The 15,028-nt window shown below is 36.6% G+C and overlaps 1 protein-coding gene across 1 annotated transcript in view; it reads left to right on the top strand.

Moving 5' to 3' along the window:
- The window catches only part of BIRC6 (baculoviral IAP repeat containing 6), a gene marked incomplete at its 3' end in the record, with an annotated part of 95,274 nt that extends 80,736 nt beyond the window's left edge, over window positions 1-14,538 (top strand). Inside the window, exons 54-60 of the mRNA XM_010010978.1 lie at window positions 176-956; window positions 1,847-1,990; window positions 3,783-3,912; window positions 7,302-7,433; window positions 9,627-9,794; window positions 11,754-11,927; window positions 14,342-14,538. Coding sequence (XP_010009280.1) covers window positions 176-956; window positions 1,847-1,990; window positions 3,783-3,912; window positions 7,302-7,433; window positions 9,627-9,794; window positions 11,754-11,927; window positions 14,342-14,538 — 1,726 coding nt within the window. The remainder of the gene's footprint in view (window positions 1-175; window positions 957-1,846; window positions 1,991-3,782; window positions 3,913-7,301; window positions 7,434-9,626; window positions 9,795-11,753; window positions 11,928-14,341) is intronic.
- Window positions 14,539-15,028: the final 490 nt, after the last annotated feature.

The following is a 15,028-nucleotide window of genomic DNA, read 5'->3' on the forward strand; positions in this document are numbered from 1 at the left end:
TAGTGAATGTCTTGCTGATACTGTGATCCAGAAGAGGCTTTCAAGCACAGCACAGTGTGGTTTACAACAGCTTCTACAATACTTAATCATAAATTTGGAAAGATGTTTTATGAACCAATGAAAAGAGAACATGAGTGGCAAACTATGTATTGACATGACTTTCTTTCTTTTGCAGGTCACTGTTTAACTGGTCCATGTCTCTTCCCTGCAACATGGTTTTGAAGAAAGCTGTTGATAGTTTGCTTTGCTCAATGTGCCACATCCACCCAAATTATTTTTCCTTACTCATGGGATGGATGGGTATCACTCCTCCTCCAATGCAGTGTCAACACAGACTGTCCATGACTGATGACAGCAAAAAGCAGGACCTTAGTTCATCTTTAACAGATGACTCTAAAAATGCACAAGCCCCTCTTGCACTAACAGAGTCTCACCTGGCTACTCTTGCTGCCTCCTCTCAGTCTCCTGAAGCTATCAAGCAATTATTGGACTCAGGTTTGCCTTCACTGCTTGTAAGAAGTCTTGCTAGTTTTTGCTTTAACCATACTTCTAGCTCTGACTGCACTGCACAATCATTGGATACTACCCAGGACAGGCTCAGGAGGCATCATGTTCCACAGCACTTTAATAAAATGCCTATCACAGCAGACCTGGTTGCTCCTGTTCTCAGGTTTTTGACAGAAGTTGGCAACAGCCACATGATGAAGGATTGGTTGGGTGGCTCTGAAGTCAATCCATTGTGGACAGCACTTTTATTTCTGTTGTGCCATTCTGGTGCTACTTCTGGAGGACACAATGTGACAGCACAACAGACCAGTACAAGATCTAGCTTACTTTCTTCAACGGTAACAGCAGGGTTGACCACTCAGCAGCGGACAGCAATTGAAAATGCAACAGTTGCTTTCTTCCTACAGTGCATCTCTTGCCATCCCAATAACCAGAGACTTATGGCACAGGTAAGGGGTAAGGACATAAAAAAGTTTTAGTTTATTAGTAACTACAGCCAACTTTCAAAACTTACTTTTTTTAGCTTTCTTTAACTTTTACAGTCAATGACAGCTTACAAAAACAGGTCTGTATTAAAACTGATAGCTTGTTGCTCTGACTTTGAAAAATATAAAAATGTTTTGACATGGTCATCCAGTTCTATGTATAGATTTGTATTCCTCTTGGTTTAGAGAAATAAACTTTAGACCAGAACCCTAAATACTGTGCTTAATTGGATAGTAATAAACTTCTGAAATGGAATTTGAAAATCAAGCTTCATGCACATCTTTTATATTAGCAACTTAAAAAGATTTCTTGGTAAATTTGCTCGTGCAACCATATACCCTGTGAAACAGAGTCTATTGCAGAATAAGGCTTTGCATTTGACATTCTAGTGCAAATTGAGCTATTTCCTTACATTTGTTAACCTTGCAGGCTTAGTTGAATAAAAGTGTAATCAAAAAAAAAGATTTTTCAGCACTAAGAATGATGATCCCCTGGGAAGAGACTTCAGTAAAAAACGAGTGCAGTTCCTTATGGTAGTAATACTGCATTATGCAGTGGAAAATTTTTGCTTCAGGAATTTGAAAGCTTTTTTCTAAATACTTAATCTGCATGTTTTTATCTTTGAGTAGTCTGTGTATTTATAATTATTTTGGTGCTGTAGTGAGTGTTTTGGACTTCTTTATTAAAAAACCCCAAACTTGCTGCTGGTGTTTTCTTCAGTGATGCTCATTTCTGTTCTGAATAATAACTGGAAGGTAGATCTGAGGCACTGCCTATTATGGCTGTGTAGATCTATATTTTAGAGACCTAAATATAGAAATATTTTCAATCTGATGTCATTTTGCATTCCCAGGTTCTTTGTGAATTGTTCCAGTCCTCTCCTCAGCGTGGGAACCTCCCAACCTCTGGAAACATTTCAGGATTTATTAGGAGGCTTTTTTTGCAGCTTATGCTAGAGGATGAAAAAGTGACTTTGTTTCTTCAATCCCCGTGTCCAGTAAGAATTTTTGATACCTATATGGTGAACATGGAATAAACTTAGCCTTAAAAAAAAAAAGGGGGGAGTGGGTGTATATTCAACTTTGAAATGTCAGGTGGCAGCTTTTCCTACTGTACAGACTGTAGAATCTTGAAAAGAAATGGGTTGGTGAACCTATTGCTGAGTTGTAACTCAGCATTTTTCATGAAAGAAAATTTAAGACACTGTTGCAAGACAAAGCCATCTTTTTGAAAATATACCGCTTTTGCAAGAACTGAGAACTGAAATATATCTTATGGAAGGCTTTTTAATAGTAACCTTATGCCTTACCAGAAAAAATGGATATATTTTAGTCCTTCCAGCAGTTCTTCATTATCAGATTCATTAAGGAACAGTTGTAGTTTTAATGCTTCAAAATTGGCAGAGATCCTTCAGCATTAGCCAAAACACCACAAATAAATTTTTGAGTGATAAATACTTGAATTAATTTATAAAACAGATGTATGCTTTTATACTTCCACATGCTGCTTCACTTGAAGACAGAATTATAATTAATGTCTGAAGTTCTCTGCTCTCAGCTGAACACTGAATAAAGGAAGGGAAACCAGAAGTTATTGAAATATCTGCTACTCCCATACAAAGAATAGTTATTTTCTGCTTCTGTTTCCACCGTTCTTACTGTATCTTAGAAGTAAAGTACTACATGAGATATATGGCAGGGGAACCAGATTAGGTAGTATAAAATAGAAAAGGAGGAGCAAATACGGTTTTAGCACTAACATCTAAATGTTTTGTTTTGTCCTGGCTGAGATTAATTAACATGGCCATTGATAATATGAAGGTAACATCTGTCTTCTACCAAATTGTTTCACATTCAACAGATTTTTACAGAATGTTACTAGATATGTAAAAGCAGAAAAAATACGTTGAAAAGAAGTTATAAGATAATTCTGTTTCTTCTATTAAAATCACCAGGAAACAGTCTTCTGTTCTTACTGAGATGATTCTTCCTCTAACATCCACAGAGAAACCTTAAAAGATAACGTGGATGAGCAGCATATACTTTTAGTATATCCATCAACATAACCTTTCAAAGATTGGTTCCCCATTTTTATCTCTCAGGTTCTTACCAAAACCGTATTATAGGAGCTAAATTCTGATTGCCAACAAGTATTAAATTTTTTTATAATACTGCATAACAATAGATTGGTCCTGTATGTGTATGTTAGTAAAGGAGTCTCCTGATGATATGAGGAAGGGGATAAGTGTAAGTAACTGTAAAAAGTACTGCAAGCAAAGAATGATAGAAGGTGCAAACAGAGCTCAAGATAAAACATGTCAAGATAAAATATTTGAAATATTTTAACTAGTAGTGACTTAAATTTCCATCTTAATATCAAAAAGTAGATATTAGGTCTAGAGAAATGATGTCTTTCTCTATTCCCAAGTATATTGTGATTTTCCTAATTTAATTTCAGAAGTAAGTTTTAATTTCATAAGTAATTGCAAGTCTCACTCCATTTTTCTCTCATATACAACTATGTAAAATAATTGTTGTGTTGTTGCTTTTTTTTTAATATGATATCATATTTTATATGGTTCTGATCCTAAAAATATTCTAGGCTTTTGAACTTTTGAGTTAAAAAAATAAACTTATCTTAATTTAATACATTTTAACTATGTACCTTCAAAGTTGAAGGATATGTCAGTTTTCATTCTTAGCGTGCTAAAGATTTAGCTTTATTTTGCTGAGGTGGGCTTATAAGAACATGTTTTAACTTATTTCTGAAAATTTATTTTTTCCTTTCAGCTGTACAAAGGTAGAATAAATGCTACTAGTCATGTAATTCAACATCCAATGTATGGAGCTGGACACAAATTTCGTACCCTTCACTTGCCTGTCTCAACAACTCTAGCAGAGGTTCTTGATCGTGTGTCAGGCAAGTTTGCAATAGTTCATGTTTTGCTTTTGTTAAAATACATTTTCAAATAAGAAACCTCGAACCCAAAAAAACCTGCATAAACCAGATAAGTCTAACATACATATTTGCTGTGTTCATTGGTAAATGGCAAATATGAAACAGTGGTTTAAATGTTAGGCTTTTGCATGTTCCTTACGTGTTGCATTTCAGTGGTTAAATACTTCTTTTTCTTTCTGTAAAGCTGGGGTGGTGAAGGTGAGATTTTTCTCATTCATTTTTTGTTTGTTTGGGGTTTTTGGTTGGTCAGTTTGGGATTTTTTGTTTGGTTGGGGTTTTTGGTTTTTTGGTTTTTTTGGTTGGTTTTTTTTTTTTTTTTTAGTAATAATGTATTCTCAAATCTCCCATAGGATATTTGCAAGACCATGCAAATGATACTGCAAATATCAGTCTTTAAAATGCCCTTTCTTTCATTCAGTCGCTTCAATATTCTCAGATTCTGTCAGTTAAATATCCTGGAACTTTTAAATTTATCTCAAGATGGAGGTGAAATCATGTCGTTATGAAAAGGACATTAATGAAGGCTCCATCTAATTTCAGTGAATATGTTTGCCTATGACATAAACATTTGAGTTTGCTTACTAAGTGGAGATTGAAAACCGTAATTTAATTTGAGATTAATTTTACAGTTATATACAATGAGAGGTTAATGTTAGGGCATGAATTTTATTTCTTTGACTTTTAAAGTTCAGTACTCTCAGTTATACTACTTAAATATACATAGAGAGATGAACCCCCCCATAAGGAGCTCTGTCGACCGCATCTCTCGACACCTGAGAACGGTAGATGCCTTAATCGTAAAATGAATCCCACCTTGAACTTTAGTGTTTACTTAATACTTTAGAGAACAGAACTGCCATATTGCAGATGTGCACTGAAGTGTGCATGCTTAGCTGCACGCACATCTGACTGGGTATGTATATTCTTGTCTGCAGATGTGTTGGTATGTGTAATTTTTTGGAGACTTTTAATTTCTGAAGCAGATCTTCCTGGAGTTCAGAGGAACTAGTACCTTTTTTTTTTTTTTTTTTAATATCTCCTGAAAATCTTTACATTGAAATTATTAACAAATGCATTAGGGCAGTAACAGTGTTACCTAACAAGGTGATAGAAGTACTGTAATGGTGTTTGGGAGAATACTAGACAGAACAAGATGTGCTTTGGGATTTTGATTAAAAAATAGCGAATGGAAAACAGTGAAAAATGCTTGAAGCTTATTTACCAGTGAATAGTTCACTATTTCTGATAGAATTCTATATTCACTTACTTTGTTCACATATTGTGCAGACAGTCATGTGTGGAATGTGACTGAGGTCTTCAGATCCTTGTGCAGTTTATAGTCAGAGTTACTGTAATGGGTGGGATAGTCACTGCATATGAGGTAGGAGTCAGTTGCTGAGCAGTGACATAAACTGTACCGAATAGCTGCCTTAGTGGTGTATTCTAGTCAGCTTGACAGCCAGTGCTAATAGGGACTGGGGAGGGGAATGTGATGATGTGATATACTATGTTGCCTGTAATTGAAGCTGATCACAGATGCTGACTTTGTAGGGCACCATAACTTTGGGTTTTGCTGCAGAATCATTACTCCTCAGCTTAACCCTCATTTTAAATTGGAAGAATTAATTCTGGAAAAGTTCAGTTTCTCTTATGTTTCCATCCCTCATCTAAAGTCATTTCTCTGACTTATTAAAAGCTTTGGAATACTTATATGTCATTACATGAAGTCCATGATTAGGACGTAGTAAAGCAGACTTAAATACATAAGGAGCAAACTATGTGTTTGGGTCGAGAGAAAGAGGGGACGGACTGGGGAAGGGAAGGGAAGGAAAGGAAGAAAAGACTGCCACTGCAACAATAGGAAGCCGTGAAGGTCTTGTGTCAGTCTAATCCTTGGGTTAACTTCTTTTTTGTTAACTAAGCTGTCAATGTCTCAAATTGATCACGTCTTGCTTGCTGTAAAAATAAATCACAATAAGTATGTTCATGTCATGTCCTAGCCTTTTTAAAACAAAAAACGTGTGGGGAGAGATGTTTAAAATCATTGTTAAATCTGCTACTCGCATCCCTTCACCATAGGAAGAAAATGTGCAGTATCACTGCAGATAGGGTTGCCTAGGACGAGTACCAATTGTTTTGTATTTCATTCACCTTAGTCTTAACTTACTGGACTTGAATGGTCAGAAAAATGGAACAAGAAATCTGAGTATCGCCTGAATAGTAAAAATACCATTGCTTAAGCTTCCTTAGTTTTCTTAATGACCTTTAAATTCTCCATCAATTAATGGGCATTCAGACCAAAGTAGAGCAACTCTGAAGTTAAATAACAATAGTAATGGTAGTAATAATGACAATTTTTTGTAGCAGCAGTTTCACAGTTTTGCACTGTGTATTTTCTTTTGGTCTGCACCGTGTCTGACACAGATATAACCAATGTCTTCAGGCACAAATAATAATGTATTTCCAAGCTGTCAAACCATATCTCTTTCAGCACCTCACCCACTGGTAATACACAGTTAAAGTTCAGCTGGATGGTACTTCTAGGTCTTGAGTCTGTGGTTATAGCCTAAGGCTGCTGTGGCTGTGTGGAAACAAGTTACTACTCAGAAGCAATTAGAGAATGATTTGGCTTTGGTGCCAGTGTTGCACCTTACAAGGTGTGAAACGATCCATTGTCACCGATCATGGGTCATCTAATAGTTGCCTGCTGATATTTGTGATCTACACTAATGATTGAACCAAACCAGTTGAACTGCAGTAATCTAATGTTCACTTAAGCAAGCAACACAAGTTTTGTATGTGTAATGTACACCTTTCGGTTTCAAAGGAACAGTCACACTTGCCAGTTCTGAAATTGGGTCAGTATATAACACTAAACACCCAGAGCTAGATACAACAATTAATTTTAATAAGTCTGCAGGTGTATCCCCAAAAAAAAAGTTTTGGATTTTTTTGGTTGAGGTTTTATTGTTATGTTGTGGGGGGGTTTTTGTGTGGTGGTCTGGTTTGTGGTTGTTGGGGATTTGGGTGGGGTTTTGTTGGTTGTGGTTTTTGCTAAATCTCATTTTTGTTTGATTGTATTAGTGTTCTAACATGAATACACTTGACTTATCAGGTGATGGTTTTAAACTGCTACAGTTTTAAATTGTCAGAGGAGAGATTTTTGGGGGAAGAAGACCAGAATTATCGTAATACCTTACTTCATAGATACTTATCAGACTGTTACTGCCTGGGGTGGAACTCTGGGCCACTAAAGTAGTTGAGAACAGCCTTGTTAACAGCCTAGAAATTAATAAAATCAACTTGGTATCTTGAAATGCCTTTCTTGCCCCTTTTTTAACCCTGTATAGATACACCCAGTATTACAGCTAAGCTAATTAATGAACAGAAGGAAGATAAAGAAAAAAAGAACTATGAAGAGAAAGAAAAAGTTAAAGCAGAAAATGGATTTCAGGACAATTATAGCGTTGTCGTTGCTTCTGGTATGTCTTTTTTTTCCACCATCTAAAAACATCTTTCTGATGTTAAAAAAGGGGTGTGTTTGAGTGGGGAATATCTACCAACAATGGTTTTACTACTAATGATTGTTAGAAAAATTGTAGTGCGCAGTTAATCTAATGGGCTGTTAGGCAGCAAACATTGGTTCCTGGTAGAACAGCTGCCTCTAGCACAGTATGTACTTTGATAAATTTCTACCTGAATGTATCAGTGATTATGTTGTGGATGCTGTTGCTAGTGCATTTTACAGGATTTTGTAGGCATACATCTGGAGCTTGGATTACATGGCAACATAATAGTATTTGTATACTGTTACTGTGGTAGGGGTATTACTATCTTTACCTTATTGCTGTGACTGGTTCATCAGAGTTCAATCACTCCCACAATATTCTTTGGAAATAAAAAGATCCATATACTTTGCATAACAACTGGTGGTACTCTGCTTAAAACCATCAGGTGGAGATGTAAGCATAAAACTGTTATTCCACTTGGAAACCACAAACACAGGTTTTTCTTCCGAGCATTCACCTTCTAAAACCTAATGTGAAGATGCTCCTGAAATCAGTCATGTAAACACTTTTCCTCTAAAACTACTCTGGAGGTTATGGATTGAACATAGTAATTTTGCAGTGATACAAGATTACAGTTCAGATGATGGCTGTAGAGATCATTAGGCTTTCAGTTTGAAGTTCCGGTGATATCCTTTGACTTCTGACACCAATATTTCTTAAGCTTTTTATTTCAGGTTTTTAGATATAACTCTAAACTCAAGTGTTGAACAGGGCAGCAGTCTCATGGATCTTGTTATATATTTAAAGCAACACAGCTGATGTTAATGACAGCATCTTTATCTGGAAAGATATTTGCAGTAGGTGCCACTTGAACAGGGTAAACAGGTTTTGGTATATCTAAAATAATAATAGGTCCAAATGAAAGTTTAAAACATGAATAAAGAATCTATGAAAAAAATAATGATATGCCCAGCTTGAAGACAGGGCATAATGTCGTCAGCAGCCATGTCTTATCCCAGCTGCATCTCTGGTCATACTGCCTGATGATACGTAGCCCATTCCGTATTTAGGAAGAAGCAGACTTAAGTATTTCCTTTTTGTTTGCATTTTTCCCAGTTAAGTAAACCAGTTGAAATATAGGCTAACTTCATTTGCATTTGAGTTTACTTCGTGTTTGTGAAATCTTTTCTTCTTTTGTCTTTATCTTTTCATATATTCTGGGATGATATTTTATTTTTATTTTTTTTTTAATGTCCTCAGAGCCTCATACAGCCAGTATTTAACTTGTGCCCTACTGGTAAAATTAACAGAGAGCGGAGATGGTATTTGGAGCCTGATCTTCCTGAGGAAAGCTAGTTCAGGATACTGAGACTATTGGAGAGTATGTTGTATATTAGAGCTGCTCCTACTAACCAGCTGAAACCACAGTCTATTATAGTGTTTCAGGTGTGGATGTTATTGGTCTTGCAGCTGCTTTGGATCTTAACTTACTGGTCTGTCACCTGCATAGAAGGGTACAGGATAGCAGTATTATTTTCGCTGTGCCTTAAGTCAACTTAACCTGTCCCAAAATATGGCAGTCCTGCTATATAAGCTCAGTAAGCTTTTACATACCTAGTTTGCCTTTTAATTATCATGCAGTGCTTACTTTAAATGTTTTGACCGAGGCAACTTTGAAAGTATGTTTAAATATGCCTTTCATCATGTGCTACTGTCACTACTGCAGCTGAAGTCAACGTTTGTAGACCAAAGAAGTGATTGCTATCTATAGTCTGTGCTGAAATGTCTGTCAATTTAGGATTTTTTTGCCTTTTTTACTTTCAGTAGAAAAAACAACCTAAAAAAGTTTAACTGTAGGGCCCATTGCTGGACAGGCTCTTTAAGAGCAGAATCAAAATAGCTTTTGCTTTCTTTATGAATGATATGATCTAGTAAAGTTGTGGTTTGGTTTATGTTTGGGGCCCGGGAGCACGTGCAGCCTTGCAACTGTAAAAATACCAGGATTACATCCAAATATTTTGTACATGAATGCTGTTCTGATATGTAATTACTCAGTGCTGAAGGATTTTTTTGCTATCATTGAAGCTATTGAGTATGTTGCATCTTGACTGACTGAAGTTCTTAAATACTAGAAAGACTTTGATTTTTTTTTTTCTTCTGTACTAGGTTTGAAATCTCAGTCAAAAAGAGCCGTTTCATCCACCCCTCCACGTCCACCATCAAGGCGAGGAAGAGTGATGGCAGATAAAGTAGGTACCTCTTCCTCAGGAGGAGAATCTTCCAGCAAGACTATTAGTGTTCCAGTCTTTCATCTATACCATAAACTTCTACCAGGTGACTTTAACAACTAATTTTAAACTTCAAAATTATGATCTTTTTCAGTGGCTGGTATGTCATCAGAAAGTAGATGTAATGCTAATGGTCATCTTTCTCTTTTTATTGAGCATCTTGAACTATAGAGCCCTTCTGGGTTGGTAACAGCTTTCAACTGGAAATGGCACATTTTAACATTGTACTGGATTGACAAAAGTAACAATTATGCTGATCTTCTTTGTAGTTCCTTGTTCATAAACAAAATCTCAAAATTATTTCCACCTTCACTCAGAAATAAAAGGGGGATGCGTTTGTAAGGTGACTCAGATTTTCTTTCACCTTGCAAGGCAGAGCTGAACTGGTATTTGTGCCCTGTTCCTTCATTTTCCAAGTGGGCAGTCAACTTGCATTCCTCTCTGGAAGGTTGATTTGCCAGTTCAGGAATATTCTTGAATTCTGTAATACTTGTGTTTTCAAAAATGGCATGTCTTAAGCAGCCAGTCGTGGTTTACATACAGCAGATACATTTTATCAGGTATCTGGACAAAGCTGGTGGCAATGTTGTAGTTGGGGCATAGAGAGGTAGATCTTATGGGTCCCTTCCAACTTGAGATACTCTGTGATTATGATTCTGTGATCTCCTATAGAGAGAGATTGGTGTGACACTGGAATTCTTAATCTTAGATTAAAGATAAAGGACAGGGACATGGGTGAAACACTTGAATATTATGCAGAAGAGCAGCTTATCTGGTTTACAGTATAGAAACAAGGAACAAGCTGATGGAATTAAGTTGAAAACTTCTCATCAAATCACCGAATAAAAAAATACATTTGCAGCTTACTACAGAATTATTTGAGGCTAACCTCTGGCAATTATTAGAGGGATCATATACTTGGATTAAACTGTCTAAAATTGATAAAGTTAATGCTGCTGTTTTGGAGAGGAGGTCAAAACTCAGTGTGTGTTTTCAGTATCTACCTGTCAAAGGTTGACTGTCTACTAATGGTAATGTGGACCATTCTGTGTGATTGGGTTGATCATGTCTTGTACATCAGCCAGCTGTTACAAAAAGGGAAGCCATGAAAAGCAGAATCGATGGTGAAAGAAAAGGTAGAAAACTTAGTGGTACATTGGCGAGACATTTTTAATTTTAATTTCTTTAGACACCATCTTCCACTGAACAAACAGGTTGCTACTAAAGACAGGTTGCTACAGTCAAGACAAAGTGGGCATGCTAAGTGTATTATATGATCCAACTCTGTAACATTTCACTTCATATGTTATGAGAAGTTATTCACTACTTGTTGCCAGGAAAAATTGTTCTGTCTTGAGGGTAACTTGTAATTTTAGGGAAGAACATATTCTTTGTAAACAGCAGAGCGGCCAAAATGTTGATTTGAGTAATCAGTTTGGGCTGTTTTGCATGTGCATTTCAAGTCTGCATTGCTGCTGTAAAAATTATTCCTGGCAGTGCCATTAATTTTTTTTCTTGCTGATTTGTATCCCAACACAAGAGTAGTGAGCTATGTTTGGGACTAATAGGACTGAAAAAGAATTGCAGGTTTCTTTCTTTCTTCCCCCACTTTTTTCCATTTCAGGCATTTTACCTTGTGTTCACATACCTTTATGTCACCACAATTCAAGGATAATGCAGGAGTGGGGTTTAATAGTAAGGTCAGGCAGTACCCGACTAAAATGCTCATAAAATTATAGCCATTTGTTAGATATGCCGAGTGCTTGGGCTCTCAGCACAGAGCTGCCTTAGGGAATGTTGGCATGGTTCTTTGATGGTTGGTTCCAAACTGATGGGGCCCCATTTCCCAAGAGAACAAATGGTAAAATTAAGGCCTTGGTTTGGAGCCAGGTAGTATTTAGTCCACTTGGCATGTGTGGTACAAGTGATGAGCAGCACCTGGACATGTATGTTAAAATAACCCAGTCATCATTTTCCTCTCTGACTCGATGCCACTGTTGCTTAGGCCAACCGTTACCAGCTGAAATGACACTTGCCCAGCTTCTGACTCTGCTGTATGACCGTAAACTCCCTCAAGGATACCGATCAATAGATTTGACAGTTAAGCTTGGCTCCAAAGTCATCTCGGATCCAAGCTTATCAAAAACAGACTCATTTAAACGTCTTCACACAGAAAAAGGTGAGTGTTCTTAATTTTTTGGCATCTTCCTTTTAAAATGCTTTTCTTTGGGACAAAAATGGGTTTGATTTTTTTTGTTAAGAAACAGCAATTTTCTGTATTTTCTTGAGTGATGTTCCTGAGCCATTCTCTATAAGACTACTTTTAAACTTCACAATAAAGAACAAATTCATTGCCCGTCTTTAGATTATATCTATAAGATGCACCAATATGGTTGTTCTGGTTTCACTTTTCTTCATTGTAGTGTCATATATATGATACATTTATATGATTATATAGATACCATGTACTTTATTTCTTGACAAGTGTACTGGTTTTCTGTAGCAAGTATTTATGCTGATAACCAGGGCAGATTAAGTAATGTAGGAACTGTTTGAAACCATGTGAGTTCTAGGAGCCTGTGAATTTTTCTGTTGTGGCATCTGGGGTACTTAAATGCTTCTTTGAAAACAGGGATCTTTCTCAAGCCCATCTAAGCAGGTGTTCTAACTAGCTTTTAAAAACATTTTTAACATTTTCTAATATGGTCTGTTTCTTGCTAATGTTTTTTCTAATTGCTTGTTATTACTAATAATGCTGGGGAAGGGGGAGGGAGGAGCTGTATCCCAGGAATCTGCTTTGAAATGTTTTGATATTGTTCCTCCAGGGAATGAATGACTTAGAGGAATGGGTCCTTGAAATTAAGCTAAGGTGATCTGCCAACCACAGCATGGAGTTACAATTTAATTATTCAACTGTTTTAAGACAGGAGCTTCTTTTTAAAACTTCTCACTTGATTTTTTTTCCTTCTTTGGAAGGTTTACAGATTTTTACACTGTAAAGCAGAGGGGCGAGTCTTCCTTCAAAATCTTTATTTCAAAATTTTCATCAATGAAAATCTAACCTTTCTTGTGGTCTGATCAATTCATGTCATACAAGCAATGAAATTGTAAGTCATGTTTAGCCTAGCATGGTGGAGTCTTCCATGTGTCTGAAACAAGGTGGTGGTCTCTTACTGAGACCAGCATGTTTGCAGACATCCTCACCCACTATTTGTGGTGATATAGAAAACTTCCACAGAGGTGGTTTCTGTCTGTATGCGTAAGAACAGTAGGCGTAAAAGCTCTCTCTACTGAAAGTTTTATGTTTGGGCTTTTTCTTAGAAGGATGATCCTGCTGTGGAAGTCTGTGTCCTTTTCTATTTCTCATAGTCTGTCGGGTTGAATTAGTGTGAATTGATGCACATACTCCTACACATCCCTGATTTGAGCTTATTAAATCTGATCCTTTGATCATAATGTTCCATAGCGGTGTGCTTCCCCCACAGCATATCCATGATGTGTTTGTTATCTGGTGCTTCTTGCACATTATAAAGTTGAGAATTAGGATGTGGAAGGGTCTGCTGTTTCCTATTCCCTTTCAAATTAGGGAAAGATAAAATACCTGTGGTTAAAACTTGGGGAAAAAGAAAAGAAAAGTTTGTTTTGGTAGTTGTGTATCAGACTGATCACAACTAAAAGACAGTGAGACCACTTGATCTATGCTGCTTTTTGGTGTGGCTATGTTGTGAAGGCTTTGAGGACCGCTGCCTTGTAGTATTTAACAACATAACTGCAATACAGATTTTTTTAGATTAAATATATTGCATATTCACTGAAGTTTTCTTGTGGTAGCGAGCAAAGAGGGTTGATTTTTGGCAAAATTAACTGCAGTAGGGTGCTGTATATATAACCTGCATGCATTGCTGTACAAAATGATCTTTTTTTGTCTGTTGTACAAGATATTAGGGTGCTTAGTCATAAACTGGGTGCACAGTTATAAACTGGGAGGATGGAGGCTAGTAGAAAGTTAAAAATAGAGATCTTGACCTTTTTTATGAGGAAGAGTAGCATTAAATTTCACAGCTTTGGCAGAGGGGCATTTGGACACCTCACAGAGAGGAGATGTGAATGACAGGTGTGGTGCATGGTGGGTGATACAAGTTTATGGATGGCGAGTTAAGTGATGGGAAGGGAGAAACTAAAAAAAAATTCTTTCAGCATTTTTGAGGAAAAAGCGAGACTAATCTAAGTAAGGTTATCTTTCCTTTCTCAAGCTATGAACTTATTGGAGAGTAACAAACCTACTCTCATCTAGAGGAAAGACTGTTAAAAAACATCTTGAAGGTATAGATCAAGTTTTAATAAAACTTAAGAATGTAATTGTTAACATGTAGCCCTATATATATAATCCCAAATTACGATCTACCATCACTGGCAAAAGGTACCATGGATACTTTAATTTTCTTTTGATATTTCTTTCATTTCAGCTTCTTGTCTCAGGTTTTGCTTAAGAAGGAACTGGTACTTTTGAAGTCCATTTTTAAGTGAGGATGAAGAAATAAACTCAGTATTGATGATGATGTCTTCATTTCTCTTACCTCTGTGTTTTTGTAGAGCATGTGGATTTACTGGGACCTTGCCCTGAAGATGAAGCCATCAGTCCTGGGGATGAGTGTATGGATGCAGTTCTAGATGAATCGCTTCTTGAAACCTGTCCCATTCAGTCTCCACTGCAAGTTTTTGCAGGAATGGGTGGATTGGCCCTTATTGCAGAGAGACTCCCTATGCTTTATCCTGATGTAATTCAGCAAGTGAGTGAAAAAGTCAGTGTAGAAAAACATGCTAAAAGTGTGTGTGTGTGTGTGTGTGTTTAGGACTAGTATTTTCCTCATATTTCTTCATGGTTCACTTTGATATCTTAGTTATAGAATCATAGGATAGTTAGGGTTGGAAAGGACCTTAAGATCATCTAGTTCCAACCCCGCTGCCATGCTGCTTTAAAACAGGCAAGTGCTATTTTAACACAGCGCAGTGCAGCTACATGTTATAGGCTGCTTTGAATGATCATGTCGTTGTGGAACAAGTGCGTGAATTCGGTGTTGCTGATTGCCTCACTTCTGTTAATCGTTTCACTTAGCCATTAAAACATTTTTTTAATGGTTAAGTGAAATTCAGTTCTCAAAGCAGATTATATGATTTTATTTAAATTTACTATTGTAAATAATAAGCAACTGTATAATCTGAATTATCTTTATATTCATAAATAGTAATTACAAAATAATATAATAAATTATATATTCT

The sequence above is a fragment of the Nestor notabilis genome, unplaced genomic scaffold (assembly GCF_000696875.1).
Source record: "Nestor notabilis isolate BGI_N333 unplaced genomic scaffold, ASM69687v1 scaffold8870, whole genome shotgun sequence".
NCBI lineage: Eukaryota > Metazoa > Chordata > Aves > Psittaciformes > Psittacidae > Nestor > Nestor notabilis.